Source organism: Numenius arquata, chromosome 9 (genome assembly GCF_964106895.1).
Source record: "Numenius arquata chromosome 9, bNumArq3.hap1.1, whole genome shotgun sequence".
In the NCBI taxonomy this organism is placed as follows: Eukaryota; Metazoa; Chordata; class Aves; order Charadriiformes; family Scolopacidae; genus Numenius; species Numenius arquata.
This window is the reverse complement of record NC_133584.1, coordinates 59,302,064-59,320,823: the sequence shown is the minus strand read 5'-3', so window position 1 is coordinate 59,320,823 and position 18,760 is coordinate 59,302,064. Positions and strand designations below refer to the sequence as shown.

General features: G+C 39.9%; 1 protein-coding gene across 2 annotated transcripts in view; it reads left to right on the top strand.

Annotated features, from left to right (window-relative positions):
- The window catches only part of MSRA (methionine sulfoxide reductase A), a 278,878-nt gene that overhangs the window by 168,921 nt on the left and 91,197 nt on the right, over window positions 1-18,760 (top strand). For both annotated transcript variants that reach the window (XM_074153499.1, XM_074153498.1), the window contains one exon: window positions 13,208-13,314. In XM_074153499.1, coding sequence (XP_074009600.1) covers window positions 13,208-13,314 — 107 coding nt within the window. The remainder of the gene's footprint in view (window positions 1-13,207; window positions 13,315-18,760) is intronic.

The window sequence follows — 18,760 nt, the reverse complement described above, 5'->3', positions numbered from 1 at the left end:
GAAACCCAACCGTGCTTATGTTCAGGGAAGAAGATGTCGTGTTTTACCTGATGAGAAAGTTTGGCTGCTCTTTGTGGGGTGTCGGAAACTATTTCTCCAAATCTTCGGAAAAATCTATCTGATACCAGAGGACTCTGTTTGTCACGGTGCAAAATGTGATTCCTGTAAAGGATATTACTCTCCGTAATTGTCCTGACCCTGTGTGTGGCTGAAGTCCTATATATGTCAGAGATTTCAGCCCAATCCAAGAAAATGTAAAGAAAAGCTCCTTGTTGTTTTCAGTGGTTGCACAGAAGACAAGCAGAAGACAAAATAAATAGTATTTCATTCTATTTAAAACGTCAATACAGTTTAATGGTGATTTTGTCAGGGTTAGGTTGATGGTTGGACTAGATGATCTGAAAGGTCCCCTCCAACCTAGACTATTCTATGATTCTATGTTTGGAGCAATGAGGAATCCACTCGTCTCTTTTAGCTCTTTTCTCTCTTGAATTCGATCCAAAATGAATGCTTGTTTTGGTAGTTCTGCTCCCCGTGTTGGTTAAGAGCACCTGATCTCCAGCCCACAAGAAATAACTCGGCTACAGCTACAGTTCTCTGGGGTGAGCTCCTGTTGTACACCAATCCCATCCTTTTTCACTGCTTCTTCTGGCTTTCTGTTTGGATTTTTGAACTAATGGAAGGAGGTGAGAGGAAGCCAGGACTCCATAGTTTTGGTTGCTCTCTGACAATGGGGTGAAGGGAAAGGCACCCATGGCCCCCTTGGTTTCTGGAAATTTCCTTCTATCCTTATGATTCTTTGAGTGTGAATATACAAAGAACAAAAGTTACTGGTAAGTAACCTCATTCCTCCTTTCTGTCATGAAGAAGTCCTTATCGTGCCTGTGTTTGTACAGGAAATGTAAGCAGAACTGATATTTTTCCAGCAGTTGAGGACCATCTGTACTACAACAAACTCATCACCTGCCAGATTCGTTCTGAAAGTCTCTTAGTCCATATGTCTTGTGTATCCACGATAAAGAAGAGATGTATGAGCCGTTTCTCCTCCCTGTGACCTTCCAAACCATTTGGCATTTAGCTGATACATGAATCCTCCGATTAATATCTGTTTTTCATTGTGCTGACCCATTTTAGTTGCAGAGGGTATATTTATTTCTCACCAGTTTTGAAGGACTGTACTTTTTTTAGACGTTGCATAAGGAGTCTATCATCTGCAAATAATTAAAATTAGACACTAGAAATGACATTGTATTGCTAATGAGCAGATGTGTCTACTTATACCAGTGGAAGAACAGCTGTACACATAAAAAACGCTACAGCGACCCTAAACCAGCATTATGTATTCTGCTACAGGCCTGTAACTTCATTTAGAGATTAAAGGGAAAAAAGTAATCTCTCCATGTAAAATATAACCATTTTTGATTTTTTTTTTCCTTTACGTTCCTGTAACTCTCTTCCCTTTGTAATTTGAATGAAATTTGCAAATCTCAGATTAAAGCACAGAGCACCTTTGTCTTGTATTTCAAATGTTATTAAGAGTCCTGATGGTTTCAGCATTATTACAAGGTGTAACAAAAAACAGTAGAAATACAAAATCTGTTGTCACCAGACATATTAAATATATTCAAAATAGAATTACCGACCCCTCAGGGAGCCATTCTTGGTCCAATACTCTTCAATATTTTCATTAATGACTTGGAGGATATAGTGGAGAGGATGCTAATTAAATCTGTGGTAAAGACATTGCTAGGAGGCTCTTGGAGGAAGCGAATAAAACACAGCTCTGTGTTGATAAATTAAAAAAGCCATGGAAATCGATATGCTGAGACACAATAAAGATAAATGTATATTGGTTCACGCAGGACTGAATACTCAACAATAGAAATATGCATGGAGTTGTTTGATAAGAGACTGTGTCTTCTATTGCCTTCAGGTTCTTCTAATTCCTCCTCTTGTCAATGAAGTCTCAATGGTGGGATATAGTTGACTGGTGTCTCACCACCCCACCAGCAACCAGTTTAGTGGTCCCTCGCTCATATTCTCATCATAAATACCTGTGTTCTGTACTGTTTGCAAAGTAGCAAAGAGAGTCTTTCCAGTGGTGCCGACCAATACCGCATTTTGAGAATACATCTTCATTTCTTTCATGAAGTGAAATGCCTCATGTTATGTTGTTCTCGTTCTTTGTCCTTTCTCTAGACGTAAATATGCATTAAAAATAAATGTGTATTATTAGGCTGTTTTGCGTCCCCAGGAATTTCAGCTGTCATGACTTAATTTGCATATTAGACTCTTTTTACCCATTTAAATTTGAATAGACTTTTTCTGACCTATATTTCCGGCTTAGGAGATGTTGTTTTTCCATATCACAGTGAGAAGCTGAGGTTTGACTCTGCATCTTTTTTAATGAAGGGAATTATTAGCCAGTGCAGTGGCTGCTGAGGTGGCTGAATAGTTTGCATTATGAAGAGAGTGGTGCTGAATCAATTCCAGCTCAAGGGCAAAAGTCCTTCTGGGCTCTGATTTCTTCTTACCTTTAAACTAGTTTTAGCTTACTTATTTTATATGTGGCAATGGTGTGCTAACCAGTTCTCCAGAACTACGAAAAATTAACTTTATCTTTCGGTATTGCTACAGTCAGTACTAAAATGGTTCCTTGAAGATGAGAGAAGCCATGACATCGGTCTTTTGTGCCAGTGAAGATGACACTGTGGCTCCTACGCTGTGGGAAGCATGAACCCACCACTCACCTGAAGTGAGGGTAGGTGTAGACTGGATATAAGGAAGAAATTGTTTACGTTGTGGGTGGTGACACCCTGGCCCAGGTTTCCTGGTTTCCCAGAGAGGTGGTGGATGCCCCATCCCTGGAAACATTCCGGGTCAGGTTGGACTGGGCTCCGAGCAACCTGATCTAGTTGAAGATGTCCCTGCTCATGGCAGGAAGTTGGACTAGATGACCTTTTAAAGCCAAACTATTCTATGGTGCTATAGTTCCTCTTCTTCATAATGCCTGTATCTGCTAAGAACAACTTTGGGAAATGCTTTTATTCTATTACAGTCTTCCTTGGGATCATTTCTGGGTTATTTTGTAATTATAGCTTAGCTGTGTTTGTAATTGAGGAGAGGAAGAGGAAGGGATGAGGAAGGGAACCTTCATTTTAATTCAAGCTTTTTGATTTGTAGCTTCTGACCGAAAATCTGGACTTCTCAATGCTTAGGACTATCTTCAAATATCCATGAAGTCAATAGGTATGTAGTGTGAATAACAGCATCTGGATTTTTCCGTATGTTTATAGAATTAGAAAAGGGCAACCTTAGAAGGTGTCTTTCTGCAGATTTTTTCGATGGACTGTTTCTAATCTTTATACAAGGAAAGCAATAGACAAAGTCAAAACAAAGTGATACCAAACATTCTTTTCTTCTTCAAATAACCCACTAGTGAATTTACTGTACTTGGGTCTAGAAATCTGAGGCATTGAAGCATGGCATCATTAATCATAGTTTATGGTGATTATTAGTAGGCTTTTAATCTTTGTTTTCATGTATAATTAGGTACAAGAGGTCAAAGCCGACTCTATTCTAAACAACAATATTTTCAGTGAATGACTGTTTTTCTCTGCCTGCAATTTTCTCTCGCATATTTATAAGAGCACACTTGTCTGTGTTTTGAGAGAGCGGTGTCCCATGAGTTTATCTGCTGATAAAAGCAAATGACAACACTGTTATTTTTATTATCACTAATTATTTTTATTACTATTGCAATAACACCTGGTGGATCATACTAGGTTTAGATTCATAGCGTTAACATATGCCTAAATTTAGGCAAGAGCAACACATAAATGATGAGAAAAGAGAAGGCACATAAAGAAAACAACAGCAGGTTTGTGTGATTCCAGAGCTGAGCTCTATCTGAATTGCTGTATTTCTTAATTATATTTTATCACACGATCAGTAGTACTCCAGCTTTTTGTAAGCATCACAGCACAGATAGTCCATGAAGAAGAGAGCCGGTTCAGATGCCTAAAGAGAAATGTCTTTCACCACGCCAGATCCTCTTGCACATTCTGCCTGTCTTCCAGTTGTGCTTTAGAAAATGTGGGGCACCCTTGTGCCCTGTGTCGTGTCCTCTGATCTCTTCCAGACTTCTCTGCTCTGCGCATTTATTTGGTTTTGAAGACTATCAAGATCTTCAGTCAGATTTGTCTGACCACCACAGACACGTCAGGTGGGATAAAGACTGAGATAAAACCACCTAAATGTAGATATTTCCATAGGCATGAGTGTCTCATGAAAATCTCCCCTGGTTTTCAGTGGAGGTCTAGTCAACACAGTTGACTCGCCCCAAATTAGACACCTTTGTTTGGCCACCATTTAGTTGCCTAAACCTGGAAGCTGAGTTCCAGCTGCACCAATAATTACAGTTAAAAGGTTTCATTTCCATCCTAAGTTTATGTAACCCTGAGACAGATTTCTAAGAGAAGGCACCTCCAAAAGGTCCTAATATCTCTTTATGACAGAAAAAGCCTAAAAACTTGTCTAAAATCGATCATTTAACCTTTGATTAAAGTTAAGTAGAAAAAAGTTCCCTACAGTAAGTTTAATGCCATTAAAGATGACTTCTGTGTATATTCACCGCTCTCTTTGCCTGTTCTATGCGCTACTGGTAAAGACGTTTTTTCAATTAATAATTAGGAATGGATTAAAATTCCTGTCTGCCAGTGACATTTATTACTTAAGCTTTGTGACACTCATCAAAAGGAAGCCTGTGGGTTTTTTTGTGGGCTCAAGTAGTTCATACACTTCCTTCAAAGGTCAAAGAGCATTCAAAAATGCATTTAAGCAATGTTATATCTGATGAATTAATAAATAACGAAGCATACAGGGAACTCTTCTTTCAAACCAAATCTTGATCAAAGTTCTGTAAAATATTTGAACTGTCTTGAGAAGCAATGATGTCATGCATTTTAGAACTATGGAATAATAATGCTAGTAAAAAGCAAAGAGAATTGGGCAGAGATAGAGCCTAGGCTGGTATACAACCACCTCTTCTTGAGGACAGCCTGTCATTTCCATGGAGACCTGATAACTCTTCATGGCCCAAATCTGATAATGTCAGAAGCCTGCAAAAAGTCCCTGGTAATATCATATGGGAACGGTTCTATGAACAATTAAGAGGAAGGCAATAGTTACTGACCTACACGAAATACGTGTGATATTGGTGCTTCCACTTACTGGAAAAAAAAAAATTCTAGCATATGGACAAGCACAAGATAAAAGTTGGAAGCAGAAAAAATGGTGGATATTTTGCTGGATTGAACTTAAGCCCTACCACTGCAGAGTTAGGCATTCTGAAAGTTGCCCCTTTATTTCATATTGAATATACAACAGGCTGCCAGAACTGTAGAAACCAAAGCCCAGGAAATGGGTTTGGAGAATGCAGAGGGGCAGGAGACATTTATTCCAGATGGGAGAAGAAAGAGGTAAAGAATCTCCTGAGAGTGTTTCTCTTGTTCTCTTCGAGTTCTTGGATGACTTTTCCCTTCAGATGCTAGGGTTGGCCCTAGTAACTTAGTATGGTGTGATGATGACGTGACTCACAGAATCACAGAATGGTTTGGGTTGAGAGGGACCTTCAAAGGTCATCTAGTCCAACCCCTTGCCATGGGCAGGGACACCTCCCACCAGACCAGGTTGCTCAAAGCCCCCTCCAACCTGGCCTTGAACCCCTCCAGGGATCGGGAAGCCACAGCTTCTCTGGGCAACCTGGGCCTTGTGCTTGGGATTGCCCCAACCCAGGTGCAGGACCTTGCACTTGGCCTGGTTGAACTTCACGAATACCTTCATTATGAATACCTTCCAACATCAGCAAATCTGTGATTCTCTTTTAGCTTCAAAGCTGCACCGGAAAACCTGTAATCTGGTGATTTGGTGAAGGTTAAAGACCAGACTTTTTTGCAGCTGACGTAAATGATTAAAAGCATTGTGATAGCTGTGATGTTCTAAGCATATGTGCAAGTCAGAATTTATAGGGAAAGCCAGTATTTACTGTCTTGATCCCAAAGCAAATGGGGAAGACCAGAACTGTAGTTTCCTCCCTGTCACTGAAAACCATGTGTGTTGAAAGCTTTGTAAACCTTTTGGTCTATTGACAGTATAAAAGTTTTCTTTAATGTGTACAAGCTCATTAATGTATTGTAACCTTCTGAAGAAACTCTTATATTTCATATATCCTTCCTGTGCCCCCAGTACTGTGAAAATCATCAAAAACTCTCAATCCACAGCACTGTAACTAACTTCTTTTCTATTAACATTTTTCTCCTTTAATCATATGCCATAAAGAGTTTTACTTTCCCTTGGCAACTTTTAAGCTGTATAGATGTAATCATTACGGTGAGTGATGACATCAAGCCAGGGTGACACGGTGCAATTGATTTTTACTAAATAATTATATGATGAGCTGGAAGAAGGAGTTTTATTAGTCTTAACTCAGCAAGGATTGATTGGGGGAAAGAAAATGACCAATCAGTATATCAGGTTTCTGCAGGTATAAGAAAATAAGTGACAGCTGCAGAGAAGTCTATAAATCACCGAAAAAAATATGATAAAAATAAGAGCTATGAACTGCCCTTTAAAATTTCACTGGGTGGCACAGAAGAGTCTAACAGACCTTAGTCATTTATCTCCATTATGCTCGGGATCCTCTGAGAATAGCAAGGTTGACGAATGATGCCATTACATTTTTTTTTTATTATTTTTAAATGGAGAGAAGATAAGGAGTGTTGTATAAGTATTACTTTTGAGTCGTTAAAGGGTTGAGTCTTCAGAAGAAATCCCTGATTTGGCCAATGAAATAAATGAAATATGTTTTGCTTTAGCCTTCTGTAGGTAATATATTAAAAAATCACCATTTTGAACAAATCTGCTTGTTTGCAATTAATTCTTCATTTTTTAAGCAAAAAAAAAAAAGTAAGTATAGTACTGGGAAATATGTGTTTTTATTAATGTTGTGGATATTTGTGTTTATTATGGACCTCAAGAGAGTCTGGAGTTAGACAGGTTGGACAGTGACCTGCCTAAGGTGCATCTCAACAGAAACTCAAACTGTAGCGCGACTGCAGTGTGACTGCTTGAAGTGGGCAACTCTTTTCCCCAGCCAAGAAGACACTGCAGTTTTGATGAGGTATAGAATCTCTGAAGGAAAAAGCACTGACCAGCTGAACAGAAGCGGGGATGGTTTCATATATTCTGATCATTCAAATCAAAGGAGAACAAGTATTTCAAAGGAGAACAATATATTTCATATATTCTGATCATTCAAATCAAAGGAGAACAAGGTGCATCAAAGTGTTGGTAAGAGGACTTTTTAGAGCCATTTCTTGGACCATTATCTACATTTTGGCAAATAATTTTTTTTTTTTTTCCAGTGGCAGTGTGTTTGTTTTGCATGGCAGTCTCAACCTGGGAATCATTCCTTTTGCAGGATTTGGGAGACCATCACAGCTCCCTGTCCTTTCCATCTGCTGTCCTGTGGCCACAAATTTCTGCTTCATATAAATCAGAGCAAGCGCTCAGCTCTTCAGGGCATTTTGTGATTAATTGATGTTCTGGTCTCTGCTGGCACAGTGAGGAAATTTTATCTTCTCTGGAGTGGTCCAGGCTGAGAACCACTTTGCTGTGGTCAGCCAAAGTGACATTCCTAAATATGATCCATGGCCAAGTTCTAAACATATTTAGAGCTCCAAATGCCCTCATCCTCACTGGTTCTCCAGAGACCAGAGCTTACAGGGACTGGCCAGCGCTCACACAGGCACCGTGCTTTGGGCTTACACTCTTTGGCACCGCATAGCCCTATCTAAAACCACATTTTTTTGTATCTTGCCAGAGAGGTGGAAATTCTATGCTTTTCTATCAGTTCTAAAACCACCCTCTCTATCTAAACTTGTCTCTGATGAGAGATTTTATGGCTGCTCTCTGCATGGTAGCCAGTTTTCTTTGTCTTGGATATTAACAGCAAGTGCTGGCTTTTTGGCTTCAGGGTATATTTTTTCCCGTTCCTGTTGGATGTGGAGATCAGGGAGAGAGATCTTTGCCTTTTTGCCAGTTTCTGTCTTGCACCATGACAGTAGTAAAGCACAGCCAGATGAAATGGGGTGATCTTGCAAACCCTGAGCTGGCCCAAGGGGGTTCTGGTGTCAGAATCCTGGAGGACCTGGCATGGAGGTCAAGGACTTACCTCTGAACCTGCTTACACAAGATACAAATCAGGTAAATCACCCAGGCTTTGGCTCCCTCCACATCATGGCAGGGACATTGGGTAGCCCTTGAGAGTCTGCCTGGTTGTCTCTAGTCATAGAGATTCTCATCAACACTGGGCATGAGTCCTCTGGGTCTGGTTTGTGACAAAGTGGACCAGGTCTGATGCTACACATAAGATGATGTTCTTTCAGGTCACTGGAAACTTTTCCTCAAACTATCTCTTAGAGAGAAATGGGCTTGAGATCACTCAAAGTGTATCTACTGGTCATTACAGCTGCAGAGAAGGCTTTTTTCCTGTTATTTAATTTCTTCATTGCAAAGTTTCTGAAAGAGATGGTGAAGGTCTTTCTTCCTGCCAGAGACCTTATTCCTTAGTCTTAATATATTTTGTTAACATCTTTAAGAAGCAACCTGGTTATCGTCTCACCCTAGAATGAAAAGAAACTTCATGCCCTACTTACAGATTTCACCATGTATTATATACTTGAGGAAAAAAAAAAAGCTATCTCCTGGATCTACCCTCAGTTCTGTCCCTAAATTGGCAGGTTTTGCACAGAGAGTGACTTTAAGACATCTTGCGGAAGAACAGTTGTAGGCAATCAGCATTCCCCTGCCGAGAAGATCCAGCTGCTCTGAAGACGTGCAGCTGGTGTTCTGTAGGAATTACTCCTTCTTCCAGTAGTGAAGATTTAGACAAACCTGATTCACTGGTTTGATTTGGAATTCAAGCAAAATCATTTGCATCTCTTAAAAACGGAGTTTGGCACGGGTGAAAAAAAATGTCTTATTCTGACAAAACTCTTTGTAGAGAATTTTTACGGGAAATTTGATCCAGAAATGCATCCATTAGTGGTAATAAATATTGCTTTAATCTGTCCAATCCATAATGTCAAGAGTTTTATTCATTTTGCTGTGAAAATGTAACAAAGATGATGGTCATTCGACGTACTTCCAAGTCACAATGGTTTTATAATGTATGATTATAATTTGTGATAGATACTGATTTTGAAGGGTGTTTAACAAATATGTTTAAGTTGAGTCCAATTTAATTACCTGGGACCTTGTGGGCAGGGGAATGACGTGAAGCCTGTGGAGATTATTTGTGGTTTTAGTTGCATTATTACAAACTTAGAACAATTTTCTTAACTTCATAGAACTATCTTGGTGCACCGAAGATCAGAGTTTGGCTCGTTGTCTTTTGATTTAGCAGTACATAATATCTTCCAATACATATAGCATCATTATTAAATTAATTATTTGTATTTTCTCATTCTTATCTGAAGGCAAACGCATGTAACTGTGGTGTTATGTTAACAGAGAGAGACAGAATGTCATGATAGACAAAATAACAAAGACATTTCAGAAAACGAAGGAAAGTTAACTATGTGTGACATTGTGGAACTTTAAGATAGCCAAGCAGAGATCATTTATATTTAGTAGACTTTCTTTCGGACAAAGAAAAGATTGTTAAGCTCAATCATTGTACCATGGTTGTTTACTGAATTAAATTTCTTGCCTTGTTTGCTACTCATTGAGTTAATGAATCTCAACAAGTGAGATATGCCAGAGGGTTTTAAAAAATCAGTGATGGACCCTTGAGAAGGAAGTTTGCACATGTGAAGTACATTACAAGTAACAACAGTAACAGGAGCAGTTGATTATGTCTATACACACAGAATTTATTTTATTTTAGTATTTTGTCGTCTTTGTGGCTTAGGCAGACAACATATTAGCTACTTACTGCAGGAGATTTAAGTACAAATTGATTTAAGTAACAAGTGAAAATAAATGACATTTTAGCTTAGATGATTGATCACATTAAAGCTACATTTTGGGGTAATACTTACAATATCTGTTCTGTCTTCTTCATAGCTGGTGGGTGGTTTATCAGTGCAAGCCACCCCTTGAGCGCTAGAAGGTCACACAGTCTGACCTTCTCCCTAGCTTTAACTCTATAATATCGTATGCAGCTCTTTGAGCCTTGCTCTATCTGTAGGGAAATATCCTTGGTGTGAAGCACTAAGGAAAGGGATGTGGCTTTAGGTGTGTTGTTCTAGTGAGAAATGTTCTTCATTGTTTCAATGTGGCCTTATTTCCCATCTGGATATTGTGTACTTTGGCTTTCAATTGCTCTACCTCATTAAGTAACTTTGGCAAGAATAAAGATCCTTATTTCTCAGGTTATTTCTCTATATATGTATTTGTAAATCAGAGTCAGTTCTCTTAATCTTCTCTTCAATAAATTAATTAAGCTGACCACTTCCCTATTACGGTATAATGGTGACACATGCGTATATTAAATAATCTTGTTTATCTTCTCACTCAGAGCACCGGGCACACGAGCTCACGCTAAACTCATACTCTTGAAATGCATTCTAGAAACGGGCATAGTCTATAGTGATTCTCCATTTATAGAGATTTTTGTAATCTGCTCCCTAGTCGGTTGTTAAGTAGTTTGTTAAGCAATAAATAGATTTGTAGAATGCTAATGCTTAAGCTCAAACATCAATCAGCATTAACATATCTTGGCAAAACTAATGCTTTCTGGCCCGGATTCATTTTATGCTGAACTATTCCACAGCACTGGCTTTAAAAGAGCTTCCTACCACCCTAAAATAACTTGAAATAACTTGCAAAGAAATGAGCAAAATATTCTCTGCCTTGCAGACCACACTATTAAGTATTGATGAAGAATGTAGTTGTTGTTCTTATAGGTAATAATACAATATTTTAGCAGTTAAAAAGAAGCCCAAATCATCAGAAAACTCCATGACATTTTTCGGAATCACTTTCACTCATGTGCACTGTTGGTCACCCAATGGACTTTTTGTCCAAATGCATCTTTGAAAACATTTCTGCATCTTTTAGTTCATAAATATTTCAGTCAGATTTCATTTATTTATTGTCCTGTCCTTTAAACCATTTTTCTGTTTCCTTGGAAAGTACAAGAGGGATAAAAATGATCATGTTTTAATGAGTAGTAGGGTGTTGATAGCATCTTTTCCTCGCAGCATCACAGGCTCTTTCTCTACCCTCTGCCCTTTGCTGGGGGGGGTATCAGGACCTACAGTTTTGATTCGTTTCATCTCCATAGTCCTGAGTGTTGATGGTGATCTTCAAAGGGGCTTCTGTAACCTAGAGGTGGTCGAAAAACAAATCATGATGATTTCCAATTTGTTTTGGGTTGCAGTCACTCCGGCTTTTCCACTCACCCAAGTTCATGCAAAACACAAGACAAACTCAAAATTAATACATTTTTTTTACAACAAGGCAAAAAGTTCAGTTCTAGAATGAGAGACTGGGAACAAGGTTATGAAAGAAACTGCAAAACTGCAATTGTAGTTGGAAAACTCACCTCCAGATCATTCCTAATGTAAAGCTCCTCTCTGAGGCTGTTGTTTGACTTTACGGAATGACCCACAGTGAAGCCGGCTGGTGGAATTGGTGCCTGAGGAAATGGGAATGAATAGCGAGGAGAGATTGTGATGCCTTTGGCCAGTGTGGCTGCCTGGGACGGCATAACGCCAACCCATGTCTGGGCCAGTCACCTAAGGGGACAGTAAACTTCCCTCTGCTTTGGCCCAATATTTTATAGTTTTGTAGGTAGGATCCATCTCATATTTTGGAAACTCGTACATGAGCAACTTTATACAACTAGGCTTTCGAGGGGATTACATATATATGTATATAACAGCAGTAAAAGGGCTAATCTTTGTACCAAAATTACTCATTTGTGATATAATTTCAAGCAGTTACTGAGTATGTATAACCAAGGTTTTGTTTTCCTAATGTTAGATATAAACAATATTATATACTTTTGCCATTCTTAATATCAACATGTAGGTTGCAAATAGAATTTAGAGATTATATATACTTTGTTTTCTACTTCTCCCAAACTGAAAAAAAATGTGAAAGGGTTGCTGTTCCTACCGTTACTCACTCTGTAACAGGACTAATGCAGCCAGTCTTTCTCCAAACCTTCTCCTGAGCATATTTATCTATCGGAGTCCTCTTTGGAGCTCAGATTTAAGAGTTTCATAAGAGTCATTCCTTCTCTCCATGACTAGTGGTGGTGATGGTAGGAATTGATAACTTCAAAGTTAATTCAGCAATAAATGCTTACTAGTATTTTAGATCACTGTTTTGCGAGCAGAGGAGAATAGCCAGATATCTCCAAGGGTATTTTGAACCTTTCTCCCATTACGATGTACTCCTCCGGCACAAGAAAATTTTTAAGCACTTGGTAAAATCAACCTTTTTTTTTTTTTTGTAGCCACTTGCATGGTTCAAAATAAATATTTTAAGAGTACCTTGATTACAGTAACTGCAGCTTGATTATTTAAGGTTTTACATCTGTATTTGACTACTGTTTGATTTACCAAAATGTAAAATGCTCACATTTCATTTGCATGTCATTTAAAAGGAGATAGCAGAGTTGAATCTCTTCAGGACTATTTAACCAAAGAAAGACTTGGACTTCCTGAAAATACCTGCCGAGTATGCACATAAGAGACTGTGCTAATCCAGGTGTATGGAATGTCCTAAATTTTGGTCTGTTGAACTTCTGCTGCAGCCCAGTCTGGGCAGGAGGATGGTCGTGATAGAATCATGGAATGGTTTGGGTTGGAAGGGGCCTTAAAGATCATCCAGTCCAACCCCCTGCCCTGGGCAGGGACACTTCCCACCAGACCAGGTTGCTCAAAGCCCCCTCCAACCTGGCCTTGAACCCCTCCACAGTTTCTCTGGGCAACCCGGGCCAGGGTCTGACCACCCTCACAAGAAAGAATTTCTTCCTGAGATCTCATCTCAATCTCCCCTTTTTCAGTTTAAAACCGCTACCCCTTGGCCTATCGCTCCACTCCCTGATGAAGAGTCCCTCCCCATCTCCCCTGCTGACCCCCTTTAGGGACTGGAAGGCCTCTATAAGGTGCTGTGTTTTCTCTCTCCCCAGGAATGCGACAGGGGAATGACGTTGGCACACAGTATCGCTCGGCCATCTACACCTTTTCTCAGGAACAGATGGAAGCTGCCTTGCAATCCAAGGAAGAATATCAAAAGGTACCATTGGGCGGGGTGTGGAGTTGCTTCACGTATGAGCGGAGGTCAGAGATGTCACCCATTAGCACAAAACCACTTCTTGCGATGTGCTTTGTCTCCGTGTTGCTATTGGAGCTCCTCGCTTTGATACTGAACTTGCATCCTATTTACTTTAAATTCCAACTTTTCTAAAAGGGCTTTTTTTGTATGTCATTTTATAACTATGCAGAAAGAAAAGTAGTTACCTGTGCAGCGATAGTTTTAATCTGTTCTAGGCGTTTTTTTTATGTGGGTACACCACAGCAAAAGTCTGTGATTTTAAAGTTACTTAAACATATCTGGACCCCACACTCTGATGGGTATAGCCAAAATCTCAAACCCCAGAGTTCTTCAATGCTTGGGGAAAGTCCTGACCAACATTTGAGCTGGATAACTCAGGGTCTCCCACCTGCTGCTTATAAGACGCTTCTATCAAGCTATTCCATAAATTCTTTGATTAAATGTGACAGCCCGTTACTTAGTAAGACTATTTGTTTTGACACCAGGATTTGTGTGAGAGAAGATCGACCATTTCCCTTTCCATACACAGTCCTATTTTTCAGTGAGGATGGATTCTGTCTCTTCCTTGCCACACAAGCTATTATTTAACTCACGGCAGAGGGATTAGTGTCCTGTAGCGTTGCTGCATTGTAATTGCTGTCTGATCTGCCTTGTGGTCTTGTCAATGCACCATCCAGATTCTACAGCAGAGGTATATAAATTCTTATAATTTATATGAAATAAACCGCTAACCTACAACACCAGGTCAATAGACAGAGGAACTATTAAGTAGTGCTAAAAGAATATCAGCTTTCATGCATTGACTTATACTATGGCTTCATTAAAGTGTTGTGTTGAAGAACCAGGGGGTTTGGCGAGTATCTAAATTTAAAGGTAAAGAACTGTGTTTTGAAGAGTTTATGTACGAAGAGCCATGGACCAAGATCCAAAAAGGAGGTGTATGTGCTGAACTCTTGGGTGGCAGCTTGGTTTTCATAACTGCGTGTATGACATCGGTGGGCTGAGCTACATGTGCACTTTTAGGGCTGGTTTGTACACGCCATTGGTGTTATTTTGCATGCAAAGAGATACTTACTCTGCAAGTAACTAATTTGCAAGTCGTTCCTAGCAGTGTGATAACTGTGCATGTAAATTAAGTGTTCAGTGACATATATATTTTCTCCTGAGTAGCTGAACACATGGGGATAGGTCAGTCTTGCAGGTGTTTATCTTTGTTCACGGAGTAGTTTCTGACAGTTCAGTATTCAGGTTTATCATGCAGAACTTCTTTCTCCTCATTGTTTACCTTAGTTCCATTGCTTTTCCAAGTTGTTTTTGATCCTTTTTTTGTTAGCGTCTGCTGACCAATATCACCCCGTAAATCTTACAGCTTTCGCTTTGCTTTCCCAGCTCTATTATTCTCTGCTGTTATTTGTCATTAAATTAATACTGACTTGAAAGCAATGTAGGAGATTGCAATATGATATTACAGAAATTCCCATCATCAAATAGATTTCCTTAATGGCACAATTTAAAATTTACCTACTTTGAAGTCTATCACCATTTGAAAAGTGTGTATAATTAGTGCATTTATATAATTAGGCACAACTCTGTAAGTGATCACATGTCGAGTTTGTTTTTGCACTGAAGTAGGGGGAAGGAAAGGACTGTTGCCAACTAAGGAAACACAGCAAATACGTACTGAAATTCCTAGAGGATATGTGGTTTCTATGTATTATATACTACTGCAGTGTATTATATCTACTGCAGTGGCAGTAGAATGGTTGTGTGGGAAACACACTGAGCAAACAATATGTTCAGGAATCCCTTTTCATATTAAATGTTTTGCATTACATTAATGTAAATGTAATACAAGCACTTCCCTTATTATTGCAGCAATTTAAAATAAATACCCGGCTCTTCTGGCAGTGACACGCGCATAGCTATGCGCCTGATAGTGACAGATAAAAATGTCTGGGGATGGCGTAATACTAAATTTTTCCATGATAAGCAGTGGTGCGTGCCCCAAACGGGGGAAGGACTAACAAATATTCAAAGTGCAATAACCGCAACCTGTATGAGTGACTCTGCAGGTTTTTGGCACAGCAAATGAATAAAAGCAAAGGTAATTTATTTGCTTGTTGGCTGAATAATTGAGCATGTGCTCTTAGATGTCTTTTTGAGCTGAGGACTTGGAAAAGAGGTAAGAATATCCTCCAAATAGAAAAATACGCATTTGAGAGATGTTGGGGTTTTTTTCATAAAGTCAGATATGATTGTTGAATGAAAGGAAACGTGTTTGTTGGCTGAGGATAGAAACCAGCAAACGCCAAGGTTTGTATCATGAACTCCTGCCCCCACGATGGGAATTACCAGCTCCTCTCCAGCAGCCAGAGCCGTGTTCAGCTCTGTCCACATTTAGGAAGCAGCAGGGCCTGAGAGGAGCAGATCTGCAGAACAAACCAGTTTGTACTGAGGACCCAGAAATGTGTGTTTCAACAGGGTTTGCCCTTCAGGAGCTGTACTTTGGTCCTCAGGACCACAAGCATCAAGCAGATGGGAGTCAGTGGTGCGTTTCTGGTTTAGCTCCGTCAAAAGGAATTGGGTTCATCCATCCCCAGACCACTTTGGGATGTGAACCAGAGCATGAGAAATGACCATGATCAGGAGATTTATTACAAAACCACACTTCTGCTCCAAACCGAAACGCTAATGGAGCCTACGCCTTTAGGGCAAAGCTATGCTTGAGTAGAGAAATACTGTTGTTAAGGGCCCCGTGTCCCCAGCTCCTACCAGCCTACGAGTGAGACTCATAATGCGCCTTGAGCCCAACTGTCCTGCAGGGTTACATCTATTTTAAGTTGTGAAACTTGTTGCTGATTCATGCAGCTGTTTTAACAGCTGAGAAATGGCGATACAGCAATGAATATGCATCGAGCCACGCGTCTTTAGTTGTTGATGAAGCTGAATGCATACAGTCAGAGTCGGCTGGTGGTAATATATATTATAACACAATAGCGCTGCCAGTAAATTGTAACACAATGTAAGCGTAATCAGAAAAAACATAAAATGAGGGCCAGGGATTGGTGAAAGTACTGCGAATGAGCTGTTCCATCAGTTTTGCCTGAAGCTGAAGTTTTTTAATACAGTTGAACCTGAGGTTACTCAATTTTCAAGACAGTTGCTAGGCTGGATTTGGTTTTCAAATGAATTATCTAGGCAATAATCCGAATAGTGAAATCAGGGTGGGAAGAGGTTTGTTTTTATTTTTTCTGAATGAGAGGCCTGCACTTGTTTCGGCAAGCACTAACACTGGGTTTTCAGGCTCCATGAATTTACTGAGTCCCTCTCCCCTATGTTTGGCTTATATTAGTGTAACATCCCCAAAATGCCAACATCTCTGCATCCTCATGTAGGACAGCGCTGACAAGGAACATGGTGCACGGAGAGCAAAGCGCGGGTCTATTACTTTCACAGAATCTCAGATTCACAGAATCACAGAATGATATGGGGTTGGAAGGGACCTCTGGAGATCATCTCCTCCAACCCCCTGCCAGAGCAGGTCCACCCAGAGCAGGTCCCACAGGAACGCGTCCAGGTGGGGTTTGAATGTCTCCAGAGAAGGAGACTCCACCACCTCTCTGGGCAGCCTCTTCCAGGGCTCTGCCACCCTCACAGGAAAGAAGTTCCTCCTCATGTTTAGGTGGAACTTCTTATATTCAAGTTTGTGCCCATTTCCTCTTGTCCTGTGACTGGGCACCACTGAAAAAAGACTGGCCCCTTCCTCTTGAGACCCTCCCTCTAAGTATTTATGAGCATTGATCAGATCCTCCCTCCATTGATCAGATCCCCTCTTTTGTAACTTTGTTACAAAAGCAAATATTTGGCAGGAGAAGGTCCTTCCACAGAGCAACTAGAGGACCTCTCAGTGAATAATTATGAATGAATTGAGTTTTGAGGTGATGGATGGTGTGAGCAGGTAATAAACTCCTGATTTGTTATAGCCAAGAGAAGCTGGTGGGAAGAGTTGCTCTTATAGTTGTAATCTGGAGACAGTGCTCAAAGAGACAGGAGGATAGAAATGTTGAGATTTTATGAAGACATTACAAATGTGGCCTTCGCTAACATCCAGAGAACTGGAATGGAGTGATTTTTTACCGAATATATAGGAAATGTAGATGAAGCACCTAAGTAACTTTTTTTTTTTTTTTTTTGCTTAGAAATGGATGGAGCTTTGCTAGAAGTAATGTAATACTTTTTTTTTTTCTTTTTTTTTTTTTTTCCCCCGATTCAGACTCTAAAGCCATAATCTTGGAAAGTTTCTCTGCTTATTTTAAATGCCCTGGGCACCTCAAATACTGCTAAAAGCCTATATTTAGGTAGTGGATTTTGGGCATGCTCTGATCTCTCATGAGTTTAATGGAAGTTCAGATACCTAATTCACGTGTTCACCCCACCAGGAATAAACCAGGTTGTGCTGGATGGATGCGTTCTGTAGGATAAGGGAATGAGTGAGTTAGAAGTGGCCAGCAGAAGATGCGGTATCTCTGCAGCTCGGCATCCTAACAGATACTGGGAAACTTCCATAACCTTGCTGTGGGATGATGTGGGAACAAACCAGCTGCAAAACCAAGAGCGTTATATTTGGTATCGTAGAAAAGAGATATAAAATGATGTGGGAACAAACCAGCAAACCCCTCAACTGCAAAACCAAAACCTTTATATCTGGTATCATAGAAAAGAGTTTTAAAAGCTGGAGTTTCCTGGCCAGCGCGATGAGCTTTGGAGCAGCAATCTGCGAGGAAATGAAGTGGTCATGATTGTGTTTGTTGAGGCCTATTTACAGACCTACAGGATCGACAGTCCTGAGTTTTTCATTGCATGAGGAAATGCCTCGTGGAGTGAATTTCCAACATTCAGCTGTGGTTTTAGAACACACTTTGGCTGGGAGACAGTTTCTCATGTGTTCTTTTTTGGCTGGGAAAAGTTAAATAGCTCTTTTTAAAAGTAGGTTGTTGTTATTAAAGCAATACAATGGAGTTGATAAAAAAATAACACCTGCTTACTCCTCTTCAAATTATGTCTATTGCAGAGCTTTACGTATCAAATTATCTTTGCTTCACTCTGATGTGAATAGTAGCTACTTGATTCCTGATTGATGGTGGTAGCACTTATGAAAATAAGCAAACCTGATCTGATAAGCTAAGCCATTATTTATTTTGTAATCACTCATCTGTGCTACAGAGATACCCTTTTATGTTCATCCCTCTCTGAGAAGGCTGTATTCAGCTACGGATGAGGAGATTTTGTGTGAACAGTTGCTAACTATTTTCGTATTTACCTTAAACTGTAGAAAATTTGCCTTCTTTGTCACTCCCAAGAAAATTTGGTCGCGTTGCAGCAGAAAGATAGCTCAAAACTAATACAC